General features: G+C 45.2%; 1 protein-coding gene across 1 annotated transcript in view; it reads right to left on the bottom strand.

The window, feature by feature from the left end:
• The window catches only part of RPAP2 (RNA polymerase II associated protein 2), a 96211-nt gene that overhangs the window by 63815 nt on the left and 7683 nt on the right, over window positions 1-24713 (bottom strand). The window contains exons 5-8 of the mRNA XM_066597349.1: window positions 22574-22639; window positions 22104-22192; window positions 8929-8964; window positions 2052-2961 (exon numbers count right to left, since the gene is read on the bottom strand). Of these exons, the coding sequence (XP_066453446.1) occupies window positions 2052-2961; window positions 8929-8964; window positions 22104-22192; window positions 22574-22639 (1101 nt within the window). The remainder of the gene's footprint in view (window positions 1-2051; window positions 2962-8928; window positions 8965-22103; window positions 22193-22573; window positions 22640-24713) is intronic.

The following is a 24713-nucleotide window of genomic DNA, read 5'->3' as shown; positions in this document are numbered from 1 at the left end:
AAAAAACAACAAAAAACCAAAACATACTTCTAAGCTTCTGCAGCGTTTCAGTATAAGGCATACATGGGCCATACAGGTTCATAAGGGTTAACACGGGTATTGCCACTTTCGACATAACCCATATCCGCAGAGTGGGACACAGAGGTTTGGTAGGTGTAGCTCCCGCTCTGCCGTTTCAGGGGTTACCTTTCTTCACTTACGCATATGCAATGGTGGCCCACCTTGGCATGCCCAAAGCAGATGAACTGCTAGAATGATTGGGATCCGAGAGGGCATAAAAGGCCTGCAGTGGGAATACCAATTTTAAAATCTTGAGGACAAGACAAGACATTTGTTTTTTCATACCTGTTTTCTCAACCCAACTTAAAAAAAAATAAGAAAAAAAAAAATGATAAAAAATAAATAATAATAAAAAAATATAATAATAAAAAAATATAATAATAATAATAATATCATATAATAATAATAAAATAATAATAATAATAAAAAAATATAATAAAAAAAATATAATAATAAAAAAAATAAAAAATATAATAAAAAAAATATATATATAATAAAAAATATAATAATAATAAATCAGTAAATATAACCCTCTGAGGGCTTATTTTTTGTGGGACCAGTTTTATTTTTCATTTTTTGGGAAGGGTGGGGGGCAGGACAGATCTTGTTTTAGTGGCATAGATGCAAAAGCATCATAACTTTAATTTGTGGGTCTATACAATTCCAACAATAGCAGGTTTTTGTAATACCAATATTGTTATTTCCTATTGCCACTTTCTGTTGACCACAACATTTTTTTATTTTTCCATCGATGAAGCTGTGTAAAGGCTTGATTGTGGCAGAAATGACTTGTGGTTTTTACTGGCACCATCTTTAGTTATATGGTAGTTCAGCGCTGATCTCCAATAGATTCCAACAGACGGAGGGATTAGATTATCCAACTTCTCTTCTTATGGTACCACCAGCGCTTTTGGGTACATCTTGCAGGCCCAAGAGTTGGGTCTCATCCAGCCTGACTGATGAAGTGTGCTACCCCAAAAAGCGTATCTGCTTTTAACCGATACAATACAATCAGAAGTTGGATAATCTTATCAGTCTGTCGGAATCTATTGGAGAGTGGGGAGGGAACTACCAGTATTCTATCTCCACTCACTCCATTTTGACCCCCATTTGGTGGTTCTATCTGGTCGGCAGCGCCTCCTTGTGAAACTAGTTTTACACATTCACACTTTTTTCTCTTCAGCGTCTTGAGGCTTCTGGACCCTGGACATCCTACCGGGCTCCACTCCTTCTCTATCTCTTCATTTTTAGGTATTTGAGACTTTTTGATCGCTCTGTATTACATTTTTTTTTGGAGATGGGCAATTTTTTTAATGACGTTCATTGTGTGGTATAAATAAGGTGTTATTTTAATAGATCAGACTTTTATAGATGTGACAATAGGTTTTGTTTCTTTAATTATCAACTATTCTAAAAACTTGTTTCTTTTTTGTAGATTTTAAAAAAGACATTTATTTTACTTATTTTTGTCCCCCAAGGTGACTTGAAATTGCAATCATTTGACTGCTTATACAATAGCCTGTAATACTTAAGTATTACAGTTCCAACACAGAGCCATAAGGGCTGGGTCTACACGGGGGCCGATTCCCTGCCTCCAAACCTGCATCATTTGTAAATTTCCCGCATTTCTGCAGCGTGTGGACAAGATTTTCAAAATCTCATCTACTTTGCTGCTACTGAAAATCCGCAGAATTTCTGTGTGGAGGGTCCAGGTGTCCATTGTAAGCAGTGCAGCTTGTCCTGCCTTTTACAATGCTATTGTAATAGCACCCCAACAGAATTCATACAGGCGTTTGCCAATTTGCACCGAAACGGGTCCATACGGGTGTCAGCTGTCTGAGAGAGTCAACACCCACAATGTATGGCTAGCGATCAGTCTAGGATGAGGAAGTGGTTGTCTTCATTGGGGATCAATAATTCAATATTAAAAAACGCACTAAATGTAAAGCATCGGCAAGTAAAAAAGTTTTGATTTGCGTTTCGGTACTAACCTTGCTTTCCCCCATCTGAGGTGCTTCCTTGTGTTCATGTTGTTCCACTTCTTCAGGTAAAACATACTGTCCTCTGAAGAACTCCCTGACTCGAATCTCTAACATTTTGGTTTCTTCGGTAAGCTCCGTATACTTAGGAAGCGGCTTTGTACCACTGTTCTCGCTTTCGAAAGGCAAAGCCTCACTCAAGGATGTAGCTCTATTAGAAGAATTTTCATCATTGTCCAAAATTAAGTCATCTTCATCCAGATCCTGCTCCTCGGTGGTGGCGACTGGGTTGTGTTCTGTAGGCTTCACTACATAATCCATACCAAAGAGATATTTCAAGGTATCTTCTGACTTCCATTCATTCAAGGTCTGTATGAGAACTTCTAGCATACTATGTTTAACGACTACCGAAGGAACATTAGTTTGTTGGGTCACCTGATAACTCTTGGATTTGCAGAGGATTTTCCGTAGATGCTCTGCACCACTTTTGCTTACTGCTCTCCGAGTCACTTCTGTAACTACCACAGAGGCTTCTGAAGATGGGGCCGGTTGTGACTTTTGCCTGACATCTTCAGAAAGCGGACGGGCAGTTTCCCTTGGTGGGTCAGATGTCTTTTCATGGTCCTTTAGATTACAATGACTTAATCGCTCTCTTGCGTCCACCAAGTTCTGGTCTATGTTCACCGTGTCCGGAGGCTTGTCTTCCCGAGTAACACTACCGCTGTCCTGTAGTAGTTCTGGGTCCTTAAGGCTCGGTGCTGAAGCGGGAATGACAGAGGAGACAAAGGCCTGTTGGTCAGGTTCACCGTCATCATCGCTGTTAGAGTCTGAGCCACCACTTTCTGTCGTACGTTTGGGTTTCTCGATTTCAGAAACCGTAACGGGTCGCTCAGTTAATTTGATTTCCTCTCCGGATCTGCCACTAAAAAAAAATAATACAAAAACAGAGCCAAGGATTAAGACTTCGTGAGATGTTAACATGCCAAGAAAATCTAATACACAATACTATTACAATAATAGTATATCTTCTCCATATAATGTTAGTCTGCATGTGCCTTATCAGTCAGCAATATAGTATATTTGCTGCATATATTCCACCATGGATTTACATGCAAAAGTTCTGCAGCGTATTAAAGTAGCAGTAAAGTGGATCAGATTTCAAGAGATCCTCCAGACTCTACAAAAGATAAGATAATCTGTGCAAATTGATATGTGGTTCAGGTTTTAAATTCGCAGTATGTCAATTTATGCTGCGGATTTTCACCACTGTGAATGAAGAGGTTTAACCCTTTCCAATCCACTGTCTGACGTCTTCCTTCATTCTGATTGATGCTTGTACAGCTCTAATGTCAGAAGATGTCCGACAGGGTATTCTTACCGTCTATTGCCAGCCACTCTGCTGTTGGAGCCTCTCTGGCGCACACACACTGGCTTTAGCCAGCAGATGGCACCATTGTATAACAGCAAAAAGAGAGAGCCTTTAGAAAACCCTGAATCCAAAATTGGATTGGAAAGAGTTAACGTACAGTGAAGCCACCCCATAATCTGCAGGTGATACGTGTTTAATCTGACTGCATCCACATCAAAATGTGCACCACATTTTCTGCTGTGTAAATTCTGCAAGTTGCAGGTGTATGTTTAGGCCGAATTGACACGAGCGACTAAAATCGCGCGAATTTCTCGTGGTGCGACAAATCACATGTATGTGAAGCCCATGCTTTCCAATGGGTTCCTTCACATTAACAATGTTTTGTGAGAAAACACAATTGCGGCATGCTCTATGCAGCCACGATTTGCAATATTTTGTAGCCCATGTTTCCCTATGGAGCCTTCCTTTGTGTTGCATCGCATGCAAGCATGGTTTTCGTGCAGTGTGATGCAACATTTACAGTAGGAAATCCTACTGTTTGTCCCTAAAATAACCCCTATCTGCATAAAAAAGGGAAAAAACCCAAAACACAATCACCTAACAGGCGCTGTTCGCTCCGCCTCACGTCTCCTGTGCAGCTCCGGCAGATTTGCTTGTAGTTTTCAGCAAGTGCCTCCTGGTTTGGAGGTTCAAAATCCATGCCTCCATTAAGCGTTGGCTGTGATTGGTTCTTGAGCAGCTCAGCCAATCACTGCACAATCACAGCCATCGCATTGAATGGCTGTGATTGGTTCACTGAGCGATGGCTGATTGGTCCTCGCTTGCCACGGCTCAGCCAATTACATCCAGCGCTCGTTAGGTAATGTTTTTTTTTTATGCAGCCAGGGCTTATATTTCAAGCACACCCCCCGAAAATCCCAGGAAAAGATCACTACAAAATTGTGATATCACTATGAGAAAAAGCAGCAACATCACACAGAACACAGGTGCGATATCGCTGGAATTTTCTCACAGTGATATCACTGTCGCCCGGGTGCAAGAGGCCTTAGGGTACCTTCATGAAGGCCACAAATTTCCACAGCGAGATCTGCTCAGGAAATACGCAGCACTTAGGTTAACTTCACTGGATGTGGATGTGAGGCATTTTCATGTCAAAACCGCCACGCACCACTTCACTCATGTATATGACCCCATGCAAAAGAACGGAGTTTATATTTGTGTGAAGGCACCCTAACCCTTCTAAAGCCCCAATGACATGCAACGATTATCGTTCCAAATTCACTTAAACAATGGCTTTTGAGCTATAATTGTTGCGTGTAAACGCTTCAATCTTTCACTCTTCGGCTGAACGATGATTTTTAGGTGAGCATAAAATCCATCCTTCAGCAGGAGAGAAGATAACACAGACAGCATGCTGTGTTCTGCATGGGAGCAGTTGATTACATTGTATTCAGCTGACAGCCCTATGCGAGAACAATGGAGCTGATTACCAAGCTCAGACAACCTGCTGTATTCTGCAAGCAGCTCCTGGAGATCATTTACATGCAAATGAAGCTGATAAAGTGCTAATGGGCATTAGTGCCCATTAGCACTTTATGCAAAATGATTGCTGAAACTGTCAATCTTTTAAATCGTTGAAAGACTGTCTTCGCATGTAAATGATCCTTAAACCGCCATCGCCCACTGCTAATCTACTACCGTGTTTTACCAAAAATAAAATCTATCCTGATAATCAGCTCTATCCTTGAAAAATAAGGCCTAGCTAGATGTAAAAAAAAAAAAAAAAAAAAAAAAAATTCACTATTCCCCTCGCAGCTGGAGTCTGTGTCCCCTGCTGTGGTCTCCCCGGCGGTGTGGCAGGCTGCTCTGTAATCCTCCCCGCTGTCATCTCTCTCTGGTAAGCAAGGCTTTGACTTACCTGGCCTCCAGCAAGTAAGTGCTGTGATTGGATCGAGCGCCAGCCAATCACAGCCAGCACTCGATCATTCACAGCCATTCAGTGAATTACATCACTGATTGGCTGTGATTGGTTTTTTGAGCACTGGCTCCGATAGGTTGGTGCTTGATCTAATCACAGCACTTGCTGGAGGCCAGATAAGTAAAAGCCCGGCTTACCAGAGAGAGATTCTAACGGGGGGGATTGCAGAGCAGCCTGCCGCACCGCCGGGAAGAGGAAGACCATCGCAGTGGACACAGGCGTCGGCTTTGAGGTGAGTATACGTCCCTTTCCCCCCCAAAATAGGACACTGTGCCTCTTTTGGGGCAAAATGTAATATAAGAAAGACAGTGTCTTATTTTGGGGGGAAACTGTATTAATGACCTATACACAGGACAAGCCATCAATAGTTTACAACTGGACAACCCATTTACGGTTCCTGCTTGCAGTCAGAACTGGATCTACACTTTATCTTTCAGCTGATCTGGTAGACATTAGTGAATCATTTCTTCCATTGCTTTGCATGGACCAGCGGATCACAAAGTACTTACTTAGGTACGAGATTTGCAAATCTCTTATCGAACAATCAGCCTCTTATTATGATTTATTAATATGCAGAAGACAGATAATACAAAAGGCAAATTTATTAACGGAAACCAAACAGCCAAAGGAGATTAACATTATAGCGCCGCTGATTAATTCTGCGAAAGTCATTTATGCGAGAGAGGAAGTAGCTTGGAAAAAAGAACACGTTAAAGTGTGAAGTGGGTTCACAGCAGATCGACCTCTGATAAGGACATGCAGCTATGACATTAGCTATCAATTTGCAAATAAAGGAAAATAAAAATCCCCTGAAACGTTTCACATGAACCACCTGAACGGCCAGTGACTGCAGCCGGAACCACGAACTGACCTCTCCAGAACTCGGTTATCGGTATACAAGCCAGGATGGGGCCGAAATCACAGTGAGGATCATGTAGCAATAGAGGATACAGATTTGGTGAGCGCGTCTTGTACTGGATATAAAAGGCACTGAGTGACATGATGGGGCCCTTGGAGGCTACACAAATAAATCTGGCATTGAACTTTCAACAGCTTTAATGAATAGGCCTTCAGCTTGTGCGGGGATATTGTGCGCCGCCTGTGTACATACCGCCATTTGTGGATTATGTCAGCAGGCTTTGTTACCTGCAGCTGTACAGTAAATCATGCAGATCAAACAGACGGAGGACTGAAAAGCCATGCAGACCTAATTACCAAAAGCTGGAGAGCAAAATCACTAAAGCGGGACTTTATTCCCTTTCTTAATAACGCAATGTGACGCTATATACTATACAACTAGAGAGCGGAGACTGTAGCAAGTCACAAAGTTTGGCGCACAGCCTACCACTTCCTGACTGATTAAGGCCTCATGTCCATGGGCGGATTTGAATTGCAGAATCCGCACGGATGTTCCGCAATTCAAGCTGCCCACAGCATCCGCAGCTTAATTAAAAGGATGCAAATTTGTTTTGCAGACCCTCTGGTCCGGAAAGCAAAGCGCACTATGCTCCATTTTGCTGCGGTGCCCGCACAGATGGCATCCGATCCGCAGCTGCAGATACCATCGGAAAGCAGGAGTTAAAAAAAAAGGGTTCTGTGCGTGCGTGCGGCGCGTGAGCCAGCGCATAAACAGTGCAGAGGAAAGACGATCCTGACAGGGATGGAGAAGACCCGCACAGGTAACAATAGAAGTCCTCGGCCACGGGCAGGGTCTGATCCACTGCAAGCTGCCGTGGGTGGAATCTGACCCGCCTGTGGACATGAGGCCTAAGGCCGCTCTGACATGTGCGGCATTTTTGAATAAGGTCTACTGCGTTTGACAGTGTTTTTTTTAACGCAGCCCATTGTAATGGATGATGAGGGGTGTTAAAAAAAGAAATCAATGGAAGCACTATACCGCATTTAGCGCGGCATTTCAAACGCGCCGTGCAAGAGCAACCTAGGGCTGTATTCATACGGGCAAGAGCAACTTTGGCCAGTGAACTCAGTTTTCCTGTGATTGTGTGTTTGCGATTTTCACGCACAAGTCAGCATGCATTTTACATCTGCTTTTCACTGATCTGCGCTCCCTGCTTTTTTTTAATGTGGCCCCCATAGTAACGTGTTAAAAACGGATTGCACTCGAATGGCATGAGGATGCAATCTGTTTAACTCACCCATAGAAAAAGGGCGATTCTTAAATAAGAATTGCCCAAAAATAGGACATGCTGCAATTTTCCAACCTCGAAGTAGGAGGATGGGTGTGGAGGGTAAGGGGGGGGGGGGGGGGGGGGAATAAATGACATGTGTGAATTCATCCATTCAAACGCACAGGTTTTTTTTCTGTGCAAGTTATGTCCATCTCAGACATACGGACATACCATCTTGTAGAAGCAGGACTAAGTGTACAACCTGACTGGGCTGCTGGTACCGCCTCATCTACCCGTAGTGATACGGACAGCAGCAAAATGCAGAACTAGAATTCTCGCAGCAGGACTCGACCCGAGCGTCTGCAGAGAGCAGCGTGACACTCACCCGCTCCCGCGGCCCAGGCTCTTTCATTTGCCGGCGCATGCGCAGAGCGGAGCCGGCAACCAGTGAGTGATGTTTCTGTGCACAGAAATAGATCAGGTCGCGATTTGTTTGCGGCGCGGCCATCTGCATATGACTGCGTTTGTTAACGCAATCCTATGGCAGCTTCCAGGGGCAGAAATTCCGCCGCAGAATTACCGCCCGTCTACAGGCGGCCTTACTGTTGCCTCCAGTGCAAATGCTGTGACTTTCATTTACATTAAAGCAGATGACATGTATTCCCAATGGTTTATGGTTCCTGACTGGACAGATTGATATTCCTGATTGTTAAGTGTCTTGGGGTTATATTGGGAGCCTTCTTTTTTTTTTTTTAGCAGCGTAATTCACGCCTTTCTATAATGCAGACCATTGTCAATCTCCTGAGATTCTAGGCCTTAGAGGCATGGTCAATTCTTTCTATTACAGCCGGGTCTTAAAGGCCTGTCAGTGAAGAAGAAATAACAGACAAATATACTGTACCACGCAAAAACCACAGCGTATTATGTAAGTAATTGGAGGATTACAGCTTCAAGGCCCACTTTGGGATGAATAAAATGGTGTTTCCATGAAGAAAGAAAAAAAGTACACAAGTAAATAACTACCCCCCCCCCCCCAAAAAAAAATGTAAATACAAAACTTGCCATTTTTTCCAATAAAATTCCATTATTCGAAGAATGCAAATTAACCCCCCCGCTCCCCGACAAAACTGTCAGATGTGTTTAAATTGACCCGAGCTATTAAATGTCATTTATCCCGCATGGTGGAACTTTTAAAAAAAAACAACTTCCCCCCCCCACCCCCAAAAGCTGCTGTGATAAACGCACTTCAGATCTGGAACGGATACAAATTCACTTCCCAACCAAAATATCCCTTTACGTACCAGAAGACCTTCTAATGTGCCTCACATTGTGAGAGCTTGATTTCATGATTAATTTGCCTCTAGAACTTACACATATAATGAAGTGCGTGGACAAAAACACACATAAAGTTACCTTTTTCCTTCCTTAAGAAGTTTAATGACAGGAGGGCTGTGCGGGAGACATAAAAAAAAAACCAAAAAAACAATATTAACAGTTGCTGAGGAGAAGATCACAAATGTCAAACATGTCCAAGTCTCATTACATAAGCAGACTGACTTATTTCCATTGTTTCCCTAATAATCAGTACGAAAGGATTGGGGGTGGATGGTAGTTTGGGAGTGCAGAATGATCAGGCAGCTAGCTGGGTGATGGTTAGAAGGAAGGGTAGAGGGAAGAGAACTTGGAGATGGGGCGGTGGGGTGGAATAGTCCTGAACTGGCACACCCCAGCAAAGTTTGTAAGATTGCAGATAAGAGAAATGCCATTACAAGGTTAGCACAGCTATAGCAGGACATGCCGTCTGGCTGCCAGGGGGATGTCTGTTCCAGTAAGGCTGCCTGTCCACGGGCGTAGCCGAGGAGCAGGAGCCAGCTGACAGCTCTCCACACTGAGCCTATCTCGATTTGCCACCCGCGAGCAGGAAATCGCTATGATCCTCCACTCATGGACAGGGGGAGGCTGTGCTTTCCATAGAAAGTATCGCTGCGGGGAACGCAATGAAAATACACCCATGGACAGGCAGCCTTAGAAGGAGAAGGAGAGCGCAGGGCAGGCTAGACAGGTCCTGGTAGTGGGAGACTCAATTATTAGGGAGACAGACAGGGCGATCTGCCACAAAGACCAGGATCATTTAACAGTTGTCTTCCTGGCGCTAGAGTTTGATACATGTACCACGTGCCACACTAGAAAGGCAGAGGGCGATTAGGGAGGTAAGCAAGTCGCTCCAGAGTTGGTGTAAGGAGGAGGGGTTTGTGTTCCTGGAGAACTGGTCTGACTTTGCTGTCGGCTACAGGCTCTACCGTACGGACGGGCTGCATCTCAATAGGGAGGGTGCAGCTGTGCTGTGGGAGAAGATGGCTAGAAGGTTGGAGGAGTGTTTAACCCCTTAGTGACCAAACCTGTTTGCGCCTTAATGACCAGGCCAAATTTTGCGAATCTGACACGTGTCACTTTAGGATGGAAAAACACCAGAAAGGTTTTGCATATCCAAGCGATTCTGACATTGTTTTTTCGCCACATGTTGTACTTCATTTAGGCGGAAAAAAAAGACCGATAGAATTTGTGTTTATTTATTAAAAGTGCCAAAATTGGGAAAATTTTGAAAAAAAAAAATCGTCATTTTTTTCACATTTCCAACTGCAATATCTCAAATATGTGCAAACATAATATAGTAATTTATGTTAAGATATATATTTCCATCCGTTTACTTTATTTTGGGCGCACATTGGAAAAACTTTCGTTTTTTTTTAACCATTTAGGAGACGTACAAATTTAACATTACTTTTCAGCATTTTGAGGAACACTTTGTTTTCCTACACCAAGCCAAGATTGGAAAGACTCATAGGAGTCAAAATGATAGATACACCCACAAATGACCCCATTTTAAAAACTACACCCTTTAACGTATTCACTGAGGGGGGTCATGAGTGTTTTAACCCCACAGTTTTTTTTAGGAGTCAATGCAATTTAGAAGAGAAAAACTAAAATTTCATATTTTTGCAAATATGTCATTTTAAAGACAGGAATTTTTTCTATAGTACACATGAAAATGAGGATTTACACCCCAGAATGGATACCCCTGTTTGTCCCGTGCTCAGAAACATACCCATTGTGGCCCTAGTATTACGTCTGTATCATAGGCGTAGCGTCAGGGGGTGCTGGGGTCGCCATGGCGACCCGGCCCATGAGCTCAGGGGGCCCCGGAGCCGCCCTCCGACATACCCCCATGCACATTCAGTGCATTAATGGCTGACGGTTCTTTCCCCCGCATGATGCGGGAGTCAGAACAGCCAGCCTGAGAGGAAAAGCAGGGAGGTACTTACATGGGCCGGCAGGGGAGGAGGGAGGAGGTCACATGGGACGGCAGGGGACAGGGATCATGTGCTGCCCCCCCTGCTTCCTGCTGAACGGGGAAGCTTCTGAGTTTACCTCTCCTGCTGTCACATGGAGGAGAAGTGGACCGAGCCCTGGGGTAAGTGTGTGTGTGTGTGTGTGTATATCTGTGTGTATATCTGTGCGTGTGTGTGTGTATATCTGTGCGTGTGTGTGTGTATATCTGTGCGTGTGTGTGTGTATATCTGTGCGTGTGTGTGTGTATATCTGTGCGTGTGCGTGTGTATATCTGTGCGTGTGCGTGTGAATATCTGTGCGTGTGCGTGTGAATATCTGTGCGTGTGCGTGTGAATATCTGTGCGTGTGCGTGTATATCTGTGCGTGTGTGTATATCTGTGTGCGTGTGCGTGTGTGTGTATCTGTGTGTGTGCGTGTGCGTGTGTGTGTATCTGTGTGTGTGCGTGTGCGTGTGTGTGCGTGTATCTGTGTGTGTGCGTGTGCGTGTATCTGTGTGTGTGCGTGTGCGTGTATCTGTGTGTGTGCGTGTGCGTGTGCGTGTGCCTGTGCGTGTGCCTGTGCGTGTGCGTGTGCGTGTATCTGTGTGTGTGCGTGTATCTGTGTGTGTGCGTGTGCGTGTGCGTGTGCCTGTGCGTGTGCCTGTGCGTGTGCCTGTGCGTGTGCGTGTATCTGTGCGTGTGCGTGTGCCTGTGCGTGTGCGTGTGCCTGTGCGTGTGCGTGTGCCTGTGCGTGTGCCTGTGCCTGTGCGTGTGCCTGTGCGTGTGCCTGTGCGTGTGCCTGTGCGTGTGCCTGTGCGTGTGCCTGTGCGTGTGCCTGTGCGTGTGCCTGTGCGTGTGTCTGTGCGTGTGTCTGTGCGTGTGTCTGTGCGTGTGTCTGTGCGTGTGTCTGTGCGTGTGTCTGTGCGTGTGTCTGTGCGTGTGTCTGTGCGTGTGTCTGTGCGTGTGTCTGTGCGTGTGTCTGTGCGTGTGTCTGTGCGTGTGTCTGTGCGTGTGTCTGTGCGTGTGTCTGTGCGTGTGTCTGTGCGTGTGCCTGTGCGTGTGCCTGTGCGTGTGCCTGTGCGTGTGCCTGTGCGTGTGCCTGTGCCTGTGCGTGTGCCTGTGCCTGTGCGTGTATCTGTGCGTGTGCGTGTATCTGTGCGTGTGCGTGTATCTGTGCGTGTGCGTGTATCTGTGCGTGTGCGTGTGCGTGTATCTGTGCGTGTGCGTGTATCTGTGCGTGTGCGTGTATCTGTGCGTGTGCGTGTATCTGTGCGTGTGCGTGTATGTGCGTGTGCGTGTATCTGTGCGTGTGCGTGTATCTGTGCGTGTGCGTGTATCTGTGCGTGTGCGTGTATCTGTGCGTGTGCGTGTATCTGTGCGTGTGCGTGTATCTGTGCGTGTATCTGTGCGTGTGCGTGTATCTGTGCGTGTGCGTGTATCTGTGCGTGTGTGTGCGCGCGTGTGTGCGTGCGCGTGTGTGCGTGTGTGTGCGCGTGTGTGTGTGTGTGTGTGTATCTGTGCGTGTGTGTGTATCTGTGCGTGTGTGTGTATCTGTGCGTGTGTGTGTGCGTGTGTGTGTGTATATATCTGTGTGTGTATATATCTGTGTGTGTGTGTGTATGTGTATATATCTGTGTGTGTGTGTGTGTGTGTATATATCTGTGTGTGTGTGTGTGTATATATCTGTGTGTGTGTGTGTGTGTATATCTGTGTGTGTGTGTGTGTGTATATATCTGTGTGTGTGTGTGTGTGTGTATATATCTGTGTGTGTGTGTGTGTGTGTATATATCTGTGTGTGTGTGTGTGTATATATCTGTGTGTGTGTGTGTGTGTATATATCTGTGTGTGTGTGTGTGTGTATATATCTGTGTGTGTGTGTGCGTGTGTGTGCGTGCGCGCGTGTGTGCGCGCGTGTGTATCTGTGCGTGTGTATCTGTGCGTGTGTGTGTATCTGTGCGTGTGTGTGTATCTGTGCGTGTGTGTGTATCTGTGCGTGTGTGTGTATCTGTGCGTGTGTGTGTATCTGTGCGTGTGTGTGTGTCTGTGCGTGTGTGTGTGTCTGTGCGTGTGTGTGTGTCTGTGCGTGTGTGTGTGTCTGTGCGTGTGTGTGTGTCTGTGCGTGTGTGTGTGTCTGTGCGTGTGTGTGTGTATCTGTGCGTGTGTGTATCTGTGCGTGTGTGTGTGTATCTGTGCGTGTGTGTGTGCGTGTGTGTGTGTATATATCTGTGTGTGTATATATCTGTGTGTGTGTGTGTGTGTGTGTATATATCTGTGTGTGTGTATGTATATATCTGTGTGTGTGTGTGTATATATCTGTGTGTGTGTGTGTGTGTATATATCTGTGTGTGTGTGTGTATATATCTGTGTGTGTGTGTATATATCTGTGTGTGTGTGTGTGTGTATATATCTGTGTGTGTGTGTGTGTGTGTGTGTGTGTGTGTGTGTGTGTGTGTGTGTGTGTGTGTGTGTGTGTGTGTGTGTGTGTGTGTGTGTGTGTGTGTGTCTCCCTCTCCCTGGATTTACTGTATTTATTTGCACCCTTTACACGCAATTAAAAACCTCATCAAAACCACATGCTGTTATTAATAGTGTCTGCTGCTCCTTTAGGGTGACTGCCCACTACATTTTTTTTTCACGGCGAAATTTGCAGCATTTTTTTTCTGCAGGGGTCTATGGGACTTGTAATGCTAAAATAACGATCGCGCAAAATCGCAATTTACCGCGAAATTGCGGTTTTGCGCGATCGTGATTTTAGCATTACAAGTCCCATAGACCCCTGCAGAAAAAAAAACGCTGCAAATTTCGCCGTGAAAAAAACCTCTAGTGGGCAGTCACCCTAAGTACGCGGTCTTTAAATACTGCATGCAGGTTTTTATGTGTCTTAATTGTGGTTCTAAAGTGCAACATAAACATGACCCCCCTGAGGCCGCTCTCACACGTGTTCAGAAAACACAGCTCAAAATCGTGGCATTTTTACCGTAATTTCGAGCAGCGTTTTTGAACACAGGTTACAGCGTCTGACAGCACTCTTCAATGCACCCCGTCATTGTGATGGGTGATGAGATGTGTTAAAAACCACAAAAATGCAGGAACAGAACAGACAGCTCTCGAAAATCACAGCGTTAGAAACACCGTGTTCGAGCACAAATTTGAGTAACCTCATCGAAATCTAAGGGAGTGTTGTACCGCGGTTGGTACGGCGCTCGGGGCGCTGTGCTAATAGCGGTAAAAAGCGGTGTGTGTGAGAGTGGCCTGCGGGGCTCCAAACAAAGCTTTATGTAGTGCAGGAAATGTGTCATGTTTGGAAAGATTACGCCAAGGGGCAGATCATGTATGCAGCACGATCTAGGTATGGGTACGGGGGCGTGTGGGGTGGAGGCCCGGGGTGGGGGGGCCCCGAGCTGAACTTTTGCACCCGGGCCCCTGAGCCTTTAGGTACACCCCTGGTCTGTATGCACAATGGGGCCCAAAATAAAAGGAGCAACCGGTGGCTTTCGGAACAGAAATTTTGCTTGAAGGAGATTTAGGCTCTATTGCACACTTGTAGAGCCATTGAGTGACCAAAACGATGGAGAACGCCCACAAGTGACCCTATTTTGAAAAGTAGACCCCTTAACGAATTTATCTAGGGGTACGATGACTTTGACTTCACAGTTTTTAAATGAATCTAAGACAAGCCGAAGGAAAAAAATTACGATTTTCATTTTTTTGGTAATTCTGTCATTTTAAAAGCTGTTTTTTTTTTGTACAGCACATATATGAATGAAGACTTGCACCCCAAAATGGATACCCCTGTTTGTCCCGTGTTCAGAGACATACCCGTTGTGGCCCTAATCTACTTAAAGAAAACATGGCTAGGCCCATAAATGGAAGGAGCACCTGTTGGTTTTCAGGGTACAACGGAATAAATTCCAGGCCCCATTGCCCACTTATAGAGCCATTGAGCGGCCAAAACAATAGAGAACCCCCAGAAATGACCCCATTTTGAGAACTAGACCCCTTAACAAATTCATCTAGGGGTGTACTGTGTATTTTGACCCCACAGTATTTGAATGAATCTAAGCAAAGCAGAAGGAAAAAATAACGATTTTCATTTTTTTGGCAATTTTGTCAATTTAAAAACTGGTTTTTTTTGTACAGTGTACATAGGCATGAAGACTTTCACCCCAAAATGGATACCCCCGTTTGTCCAGTGTTCAAAAACATACCCATTGTGGCCCTAATCTACTTACAGGACACATGGCTAGGCCCATAATGGAGGGAATGCCCACTGGATTTCAGGTCAGAACTGAATAAATTCCAGGCCCCACTGCCCACTTATACGGAAAAAAAATTGACTTCCTAAAAATAATCCCCCCCCCCCCATCCCCATTTTTTGGCATTCCCTAAATATTAGATAAAGGTAATAATATAAACTGCGTTTTATGTCCGAAGACAGGGGTAATTACGGAGGCTGGTTGGGTTGGGCACATGGGGCAAGAAAACCGTGTATCCCCCCCCTCCTCTCATGTATTTTGGGGGTATTTCGTAACCTCAGCGGCGGGGATGGGGTGTAAAAAGTGGCGCTCTGTGAGGCTTTGTAATCTTGCTGCGGTCTCACACAGAAGGCGCTCAACAAGATGCTCCTGGAACTGCAGGAAGGCGAGCGTTCCCGGGGCTTACAGGTAGCGGTCTGAATAACGCCGGGCTCACAGGGCCGGATGTGGAATCCGCTTGCGGAGGCCCGCAGCGGATTCCAGCTGTGAGCCCGGCTGTGACCCTGCATACGGCCGCGTAATGTACTGCGCATAAATGTCTATTCACGCAGGCGGTCATGCGCAGTACACCGTTGTTTGTTTATATTTCCCGCGCCGTCGCTTAGAGATGACCCGGGTACCCGCAGCCCGTACACAATGTGTTTGTATATGGGCTGTGGGTATATCCGCGGTCATAGAGCACAATGGGCTCTAGGTCGCGGATATCCGCGGTAAAATATAGCATGCCGTGTTCTGTTTCTGCGAGTGGATTACGTAATTCCGACCCGCTAATTGGGGGGAATTGTGTAATCCAATGCATGCGATTGATCCGTGGATTACCGCTGATCAAGCGCATGCAGAACCCGTAATTCCTCTCCGGTCATGTGTGACCGGCCTAATGTTAGATCGCTACTTTATCACGTGACCGTGGACCGCTCAACGAGGCCACTGGTCACTGCTCCAAGCACTCAGCGACCGTTGGTCGCTGGGAGCAAGGAGATTTAAAATTTCCTGGGCTCCCCGGCTCCTGCGAATGTGTCCTGCATTTTGCCGGCGGGCGCATGCGCAGAAGCCGGAAGGATCAATGGAGGATAATCGCATCTGGATTCAAATGCGGAAGCCTCCGAGAAGATGTTTCATCTCCTCTCACCGATCGCATCGGTGAGGGGAGATGAAACTTTAACTTTTTAAACTTTTAACTTTTTTTTTTACTTTTTTTTTTTTACTTTTTAATTTTATATGATCACCGTTATCTGATGGATAACGGTGATCATATGACTGGAAACCGCATACAGCGGTCCCCAGTCATATCTCCCTGCACTCGGCTAACTGTGACAGCTGGGTGCAGGGAGATTTTAAATTTGCCGGGCTCGCCGGCCTTCTGCGCATGCGCGCCGCATCGGCACATCGCAGAAGCCAGCGGGGGTCCGGAGACCGGCTGGAGGACATGGAGGAAGCGGGGTGAGTCTTTTCACCTTCCCTCATGGTTCCTATCCATAAAAGGAGGTGAAGCTTTTCTTTTTTTTTTACTTTTTTTCACTTTTCCGCGATCGCTGTTATCCATTGTATAATGGCGATTGCGGTACCAGGACCGCTCACCGCGGTCCCCGCTGACATCTCCTGCCTCCGGGCTACCTACAGGAGTCGGGAGCCAGGAGATTTTAAATTTCCCGCGCCGCCGGGCCTTCTGCGCACGCGGCTGACGTAATGCCGCCTGGCGCGCATGCGCAGAAGGATGGCTACGGGGCCCGGAGCATCGGGAGAGCGGGGAGCCGTGCGGCGGACCTCGGCGAGTAATTTCAGCTGCCCCGATGGATCCGATCCATCAGGGCAGCTGAATATGTAACTTTTTTTGCACTTTTGTTTACTTTTTTGCGATCGGCGCTATCCATTGAATAGCGCCGATCGCATTGCCGGGGGGGGGGGGGGGGGGTGTGTGTCTGTACAGCCCGGGATGACAGCTCCATGCTGTCGGCGACCCGCGGACACCGACAGCATGGAGCTGTCACGTCCAGAGCTCGAGGGGCTTTATTCTCTGCAGGACACACGTTTTTACGTCCTCAGAGAATAAAGCCCACTTCGGGAGGACGTAAAAACACTATGGGCTGGTCGTTAAGGGGTTAAACTAGGGACTGGGAGGAGGGCAACTATAGTTAGAACTGGCAGAACAGTTGGTAGGGATACACTTATAATAAGGCCACCAAATCTAATAGTAGCTCTTGAAAATCTATTACTGAGGCAAATAGATGAAGCAGCAAATTGAAATGAGGTAACTCTTATGGGGGACTTTATCCGGATATAAACCGGAAAGCCGAAACCTGTGGATCTCATAAGGGTAACAAGTTTCTGTCAATAACCAAAGATAATTACCTTACCAAACTTGAACAGTACCCAAATAGGAGGGTGGGGTGGGGGAGGGGGCTGCCATTTTGCACTTAATTTTAACCAACAGACCTAACAGAATAACAGGAGTACAAGTTGAAGAGCACCTGCGAAACAGTGACCGTATCATCATAAATTTCCAGTTGTCTTTCAAAAGAGTTTATGGGGGGGGGGGGGGGGAGACAAAAATGCTAAAAACTCTAGGAAGGCAAAAGTTCAATCAGCTACGAGATGACACAAAACTATGTAAAATGATTAACACAAGAGACGATGCAAGGAGATTGCAAGAGGATCTGGATAAATTGGGGGGCTTGGGCAGAAAATGAGGTTTTACACTGATAAATGTAAGGTTCTGCACATGGGCAGAGGAAATACATATCACCATCACACACTAAATGGGAAACCACTGGGAACACTGACATGGAAAAGGACTTGGGGGTTTCAGTTAACTGTAAGCTCAACTGGAGCAACCAGTGTCAGGCAGCTGCTGTCAAGGCAAATGGGATGTGAATCAAAACAGATCTAGGTGTACATGACGAGAACATTGTTCCTCCTCTTTACAAGTCAATGGTCAGACTATACATGGATTATTGTGGACAGTTTGGGCAGCGGTACTCAAGGAGGTCATAGAGTTTGAGCGGGTACAAAGGGGGCAACTAAAGTAATAAATGGAATAGGCGGACTACAATAAGTTATCGAAATACGAGTTATTTAGTTTAAGAACAATAAAAAAAAAAAAAAGACGGCTGAGTGCGACCTAATATCTATATATAAAAGTGTGTGTGTGTGTGCGCGTGTGTCCTTTAAGCGCTACTACACCATTCATCCGATCGCCATGAAACTTTGGGAAGTTGTTGAGTACACTCCTGGGAGGATTATAGGCATAGTACAACTATCCTACGATAAATGGCGCACGTGCGAGCATCGTCGACAGTTACGCCCCCCCCCCCACGTAGATCGTTCGATTTCCATCATTGCCACTAATTCTCTCACTTCCCGATGTCATAGAAATATGAAATTTGGCACGAGCATTGATTATGTCATAAATAGGAAAAGCTAATGGGTCCCAACTCGATTATTCAATTCTACGCGCAAAACAATTAGCGTCCAAATTTTACGTACGGAATCTAATTCTCTCACTTCCTGATGTCATCCATATGTATATATATATATATATATATATATATATATATATATATATATATATATATATATATATATATATATATATATGAATGTCTGTCTGTCCTTTATGCATTACTACACCATTCATCCAATTGCCATGAGACTTTGGGAACTTGCTGAGTACACTCCTGGGAAGATTATAGGCATAGTACAACTATCCTACGATAGGTGGCGTGCGTGCGAGCGTCGTCGACAGTTATGCCCCCCAGACAAAGATCGTTTGATTTCCATCTCAAGCACGAAAGCAAAAGGCATTACGACCAACGGGATGAGTGTTCAACCAGAAAATGATGCATCTGCCGAACGTTTCGCAAGACAATTGCTGGATATTGAGAATGCTGAGGTAAAATGAAAGCTGTGCTGTGATTGGTTGCTATTTCTTATACTGCTGAGGTAACATGAAAGCTGCGCTGTGATTGGTGGCTACTTCTTATACTACTGAGGTTGCATGAAAGCTGTGCTGCGATTCGTTGTTATATATTATACCACTGAGGTAACATGAAAGCTGTGCTGTGATTGGTTGCTATATATAATACCGCAGAGATAACATGAAAGCTGCGCTGTGATTGGTTGCTATTTTTTATATTGCTGAGGCAGAATAAAAGTTGCGCTGTGATTGGTTGTTATTTCTCTTACTGCTGAGGTAACATGAAAGCTGCGCTGTGATTGGTTGTTATCTAGATATATAAAAACGAATGAATGTATGTCTGTCTGTCTTCGCAGCAACGCGCGACGGGTCAGCTAGTCTATGTATAAATATATCAGGGGACAATACAGAGATCTCTCCCATCATCTATTTATACCCAGGACTGCGACTGTAACAAAGGGATCATCCTCTACATCTAGAGGAAAGAAGGTTTCTACACTGACATAGAAGGAGAGGGTTCTTTACTTTAAGAGCAGTGAGACTGTGGAATGCTCTGCCTGAGGACATGGTGATGGTGAAATCAAAAGTTTAAGGGAGGCCTTGACGCCATTCTTGAGCGATACAATAATACATATTCGAGTCAGTGATTACTTCTGAAGGGTTGTTAATGCAGGGATTATTTCGATTGCCAGACCTTTTTTCCCCCTTAAATGTGGAAAACTGGCTTCTACCTCATGGGATTTTTAGGCCTTCCTCTGGATCAATATGGAAAGGGGGTGAGGGAGAATGGTAAACTATATAGACACATGTCTTTTCTTTTTGGCCTAACATACTATGCTACTATAGGTCATCTCATTCACTGCTGCAAAGTGAGTAAATCCCTACAAATCTAGCACCATCTAATGGTCACACTGAGTAATTACAGTTTGAAAAGAGTATCTCCATAATTAAAATTGTAAGATCCCCAATATTCAAAAAAACTGTATTAAAATGTAAATGGTCATTGCACTTTGCTACAAATTGTTGTAATAGGATAGTCAATACAAAAAAAGCAAATCACTTGATTTACCTAAAGTTAAATTTTTGTACAGACAAATCCTGCTAAAGTGCTGTCTTCTAGTGGTTTCCATTCCTTTTAAGTTATTGTCTACAGCCTATTGTCATGTGAATTTCGCCTCTAGTAGTAAAGATAAGACAGAGAACATAAAAAATGGAGGAGGGTGAGGACTCGTGCTACCCATGGAAGTCTAGGGAGAGGAGGAAGGATACACTCACTCAGATACTGCTACAGCGAATGGTGAGCAATTCACAACAACTGAAATCACATCTACACTGCTCCAACCTGCTGTACACTCTTTTCCATGCTGATGTTCTTTCTCGGCATGAGCTACAGATAGTTAGGGAGCAGAATCTGTTTTCTGCATGTGCTCAGAGAACTGAGAATTAGATATACATGCTGTATCATGCATTTTTTACGGTGCAAGTCATAAAATGGTCAGAAATAGAGTTCTCCCCATGTGCACACAGCAGCTTATTCTGAAAAGTCAATTGCTTTATATGACTAACCTACTTTACTGGCGTTCTTGCACCTTGTTCATTTGAGAAAGTGTCAGCTAACAGATTGTCGATTTGTTACCATCTTCCTCACCGTGGTTCATCGATTCCTTAATGCTCTTTTAACCCCAGTTAACTTTATTTGCAATCTCCTTCTCTAAGGGCTCATTCACATGAATGTATGCAATTTTGGTCCATGAAAAACAGACAAATTTCACTGCATGTGCAAGTGCTTTCGTTGTGCATGTTTGGTTTTTTTTAACCCCTCTCTGTGCCATCCATACGTTAATTTTACGCACGCAAAAAAAAAAATCCCACACGTTTGCTGCTTTTTTTAAACTCGTATAAGCTTTCATAGGCGAAGTTTAAGACGTGCTGCTGGTTCTAATTTTTATGCGCAACACCGATTCACATAAAAATAAGGACATTTGAATACACCAATTTAATACAATGTGTCTGAGTGCCAGTCAGTAAAAAATATGGACAGCGTATGGACAAAAATACGCTCATGTGAATAGGCTCTAAGGCCTCCTTCCCACGAGCGTGACGGGGTCCGCCGCGTAATATTACGCAGTGAAGCCCGTCACGGCGCCCCCCAGAGCCCCTATACTTACCTGCGGGAGATAGCGTGAAATCGCTTCCCCGCCCACCACCGCCGCGTCACCGCCCGTCACCGCCCACCACCGCCGCGTCACCGGCCGTGTCACGTGCACGGCCGGCCGTGTCACGTGACGCGGCCGGCCGCGTCATATGACGCGCGGCGGTGGGCGGGAAAGCGTTTTTTCACGCTATCTCCCGCTGGTTACAGCGGGAGATAGCGTGAACGGACGGCTTCCATTGACTGCAATGGAAGCCGTCAGTGCGGATAGCACGTCCTCACCCGCAGAAAATAGAGCATGCTGCGGGTGAGGACGGGAGAAATCGCGGTGCGTAATTCCGCGCTGGAATTACGCATCGTGAGCATTGTGCTATTAGGTTCAATAGAACCTAATAGCAGGGGGCCACGCAGCGGATTTTCGCCGCGAATTTACGCGGCGTAAATCCGTTCGTGGGAAGGAGGCCTAAGGCTAATGTCACACGTGTAAGTGCGATATCGGTCTGTGACTCATGACCCCATTTAGCGCTCGCCAACAAACATTTCCTCTGCGGATGGAAGGCGTTTTTCTTTCAGTGGGAGGCCTCGCATCGCGTGCACCTAGCGTTAACAATAATGGGCACTGTGATGGGAGACAGGTTCATATTCATGCGAGATTTGTGCGCCTCGCAACACACAAATCTCGCACGAATTTCTCACCCGTGTGAAGCCGGCCTATGGCTTTATCTGGGTAAGAATGTCACATCCAGCCTCCTTTGCTTCTCCTCAGATGGCACTTAATGCAAGCTACAGATGCCTTAGAACTGGCCATGGGTTTATACATAGGATTATAATGCTAGAGAAGGTCTCTTTATAAGCGGTGGGAACGCTTCCGTTGGGTAATCTACATCACACATTGTAGCTCAGTTCAGGAGAAAACAAGAGAACAGAATTAAAGTTACCGTTCCTCCTCTCTGCTCCACACTGGGGTTTTAGGGATTTGCGTTTCGTAATACTTGGATGCCCGATAACAAAAATTGCTGCAGAAACACTGAAAACACAAAAGCATAGTTAAATTAGATTTACTAATAAAAAGGTAAAAAAGGGTTATGTATTTCATGGCCAGATACCCCAAAGAGCTCCGTTTGCCAGTATGGGATAACAGGCAGCAACAACAGAACGTTCTATCTGTCCCACCCATGATGTTGTACCCAAACTCTGAGTTCCCTAATAACTGCCATGTTACATACATGGTCCAAAGTGAAGAACCCCAAGAGGGGTGAGGACCAAGAACGTACTCTGCAGGCCAGTCCAGAGGCTTGAACAGTCTCATCCTAACCTTCTGTCAGTCGTCTCTAATATGATCCTCCACCGTGCAAATCAAATATACAAACAGAAGAATAAAAACCGCCGGGAACAAGAGGCCGCTCACCTTCCTTTCTGTGATGTCATAGACTTTGTTTGTTTTGGTAGATATTTTATACTTTTGTTTTGGTACCTTTGGGGAAAGAAAAATAAAGGTTATTTAAAAAAAAAAAAAAAAAAGAAATTATATATATATATATATATATATATATACACATACATACACACACACACTAAGGGCTGATGCCCACAGCCGAGTTGGATTCAACCTGCGAAATATTGCAGCAGAATCAGACACCGGCACCCCCCAGAGACCCTATACTCACCTGTCCGGGTCTGCTGCGAGTGTCTCACCCGGCGAACCGGCACACATGCACAGTGCAGCGCATGACGCGCTGGTGCTGGGCAGTGACTCGAATTCTTGCGGTACTTCCGCTGAGCTCACAGCAGAAGTATCGTGGGACGGACAGCTTCCATTGACTACAATGGAAGCTGTCCGCGTGATTTTCTGCATAGAATAGAACATGCTACGATTCTCCCCTGCGAGCAGAAAATCGCAGTTAACTTTCGCTCATGGGAGAATCGTTTACTACAGCCTGTTCTTAGACAGACATTGCTGCGGAATTCATGGCGGGTGTCTGACCGCGAATTCCGCAGTGATAATCCATCCATGGGCATTAGCCCTTAAGCTGTATTTACACGGGAGAGTGCGATACAGGTCAGAGAAAATCCAATCTATATCCCACTCATTCCATCTGTGATTTCCATGTATCTGCAAAGAACGCGCAAATCACATCACTGTATGTACTTCCAATAGTTAAAATGGTAGAAAACCCAATGCACTTGCGGCATGCGAGTGCGATTTTTTTAATGACCTCATAGAAAATAATGAGCGATTCTTCAACAAGCATCACGCGAAAATAGCACATGCTGCAAATTTTCAAGTCACAGGCAAAGGAGAAAAAAAAAAAGAAGAAAGAAATCATCCATGTAAATAACCCTATTGAAAATAATAAGTCCTTTTTATATGCAAGTTCGGCCCTTCTTGCAATTGGACAGAACTCACATATAAAAGTAATTTGTGATAAATACAGGCTAAATGTAACATTTTGATTCATTGTTTAACCCCTTGAGTGGCGGGTTTCCTACCACCCTGTCGTGCCCACCAGGGCAGGTTTTTTAAAATGGTCTAATCATTGAATTTCAACTAATTTTGCAGTTGCGTCTCAAGAGCCATAACTTTTTCATTTTTCCATTGACATGGCCATATAAGGGCTTGTTTTTTGCGGGACAAGTTGTGATTTTTTAAACAGGGGGGAGGAAAAAAAGAAATGGGGAAAAAAGAAAAAAAGGGGCCATGTCATTAAGGGGTTAAATAATGTATTAACTTCCTTCTCTGGGTCATTACGACGCATGGATACCACGTGTGATTGTATTTTTGATTTTTTACAAAGTAAAGGGAGACAAGTGTTTTTATGATTTTTTAAATAATTTTTTTACTTTTTTTTTTTTTTATATTTTTTATTTTTGTCCCTTTAGGGGACTTCCACAGGGACCCATCAGGACCCCTGATCACATGCCGGGGGTCCGATGGTGACAGCCGTTTACATGCTGCAGTCACATAGACTGCAGCATGTAAAGGGTTAACACAGCAGAGATCGGAGGTTTTCTCTGATCTCTGCTGTAAGAGCTAGTACCTAGCTGTCCTCTGACAGCCAAGCACCAAGCTCTCCCTGCCACAGAGACCATCGGCTTGCTTCTGACAAGCCGATGGTCTCTATGGCAACCTGTAAACAAAGCAGGAGATTGCCGACATATTGGCAATATCTTCTGCTGGTTTTTCAAAGCCCTTGCTTTGTTCTCTGTGGGTCTGTGCAGGCAGAGCACAGTGTCACAGCTTGTGGCATTGTGCTCTGCAGCTCCCATAGTGATACATAGCCCGGAAATCTTCCGGGCTATGTTGCTATGAGCAGTGGAGCTCATCCCGGAAAATTTCCGGGCGTGCCACTCAAGGGGTTAAAGTATGTGTCGCATTAGTTGATGCTATGAAATTATGTAAAATCGGATTATCCGGTCAATGAAAAAAAAAGAAATCCTATTTCTAATTGGAGATCATCAACAAGCTGCTTCTGCTGGAGCGTGAATCTACTGGCAGAGACAGAGAGGGCTAAAGAGCCGATCATCCTGCGTCTTGCTGATGGAAGCTA

This window comes from Eleutherodactylus coqui, chromosome 3 (genome assembly GCF_035609145.1).
Source record: "Eleutherodactylus coqui strain aEleCoq1 chromosome 3, aEleCoq1.hap1, whole genome shotgun sequence".
NCBI lineage: Eukaryota > Metazoa > Chordata > Amphibia > Anura > Eleutherodactylidae > Eleutherodactylus > Eleutherodactylus coqui.
This window is presented reverse-complemented; position numbering and strand designations above follow the sequence as displayed.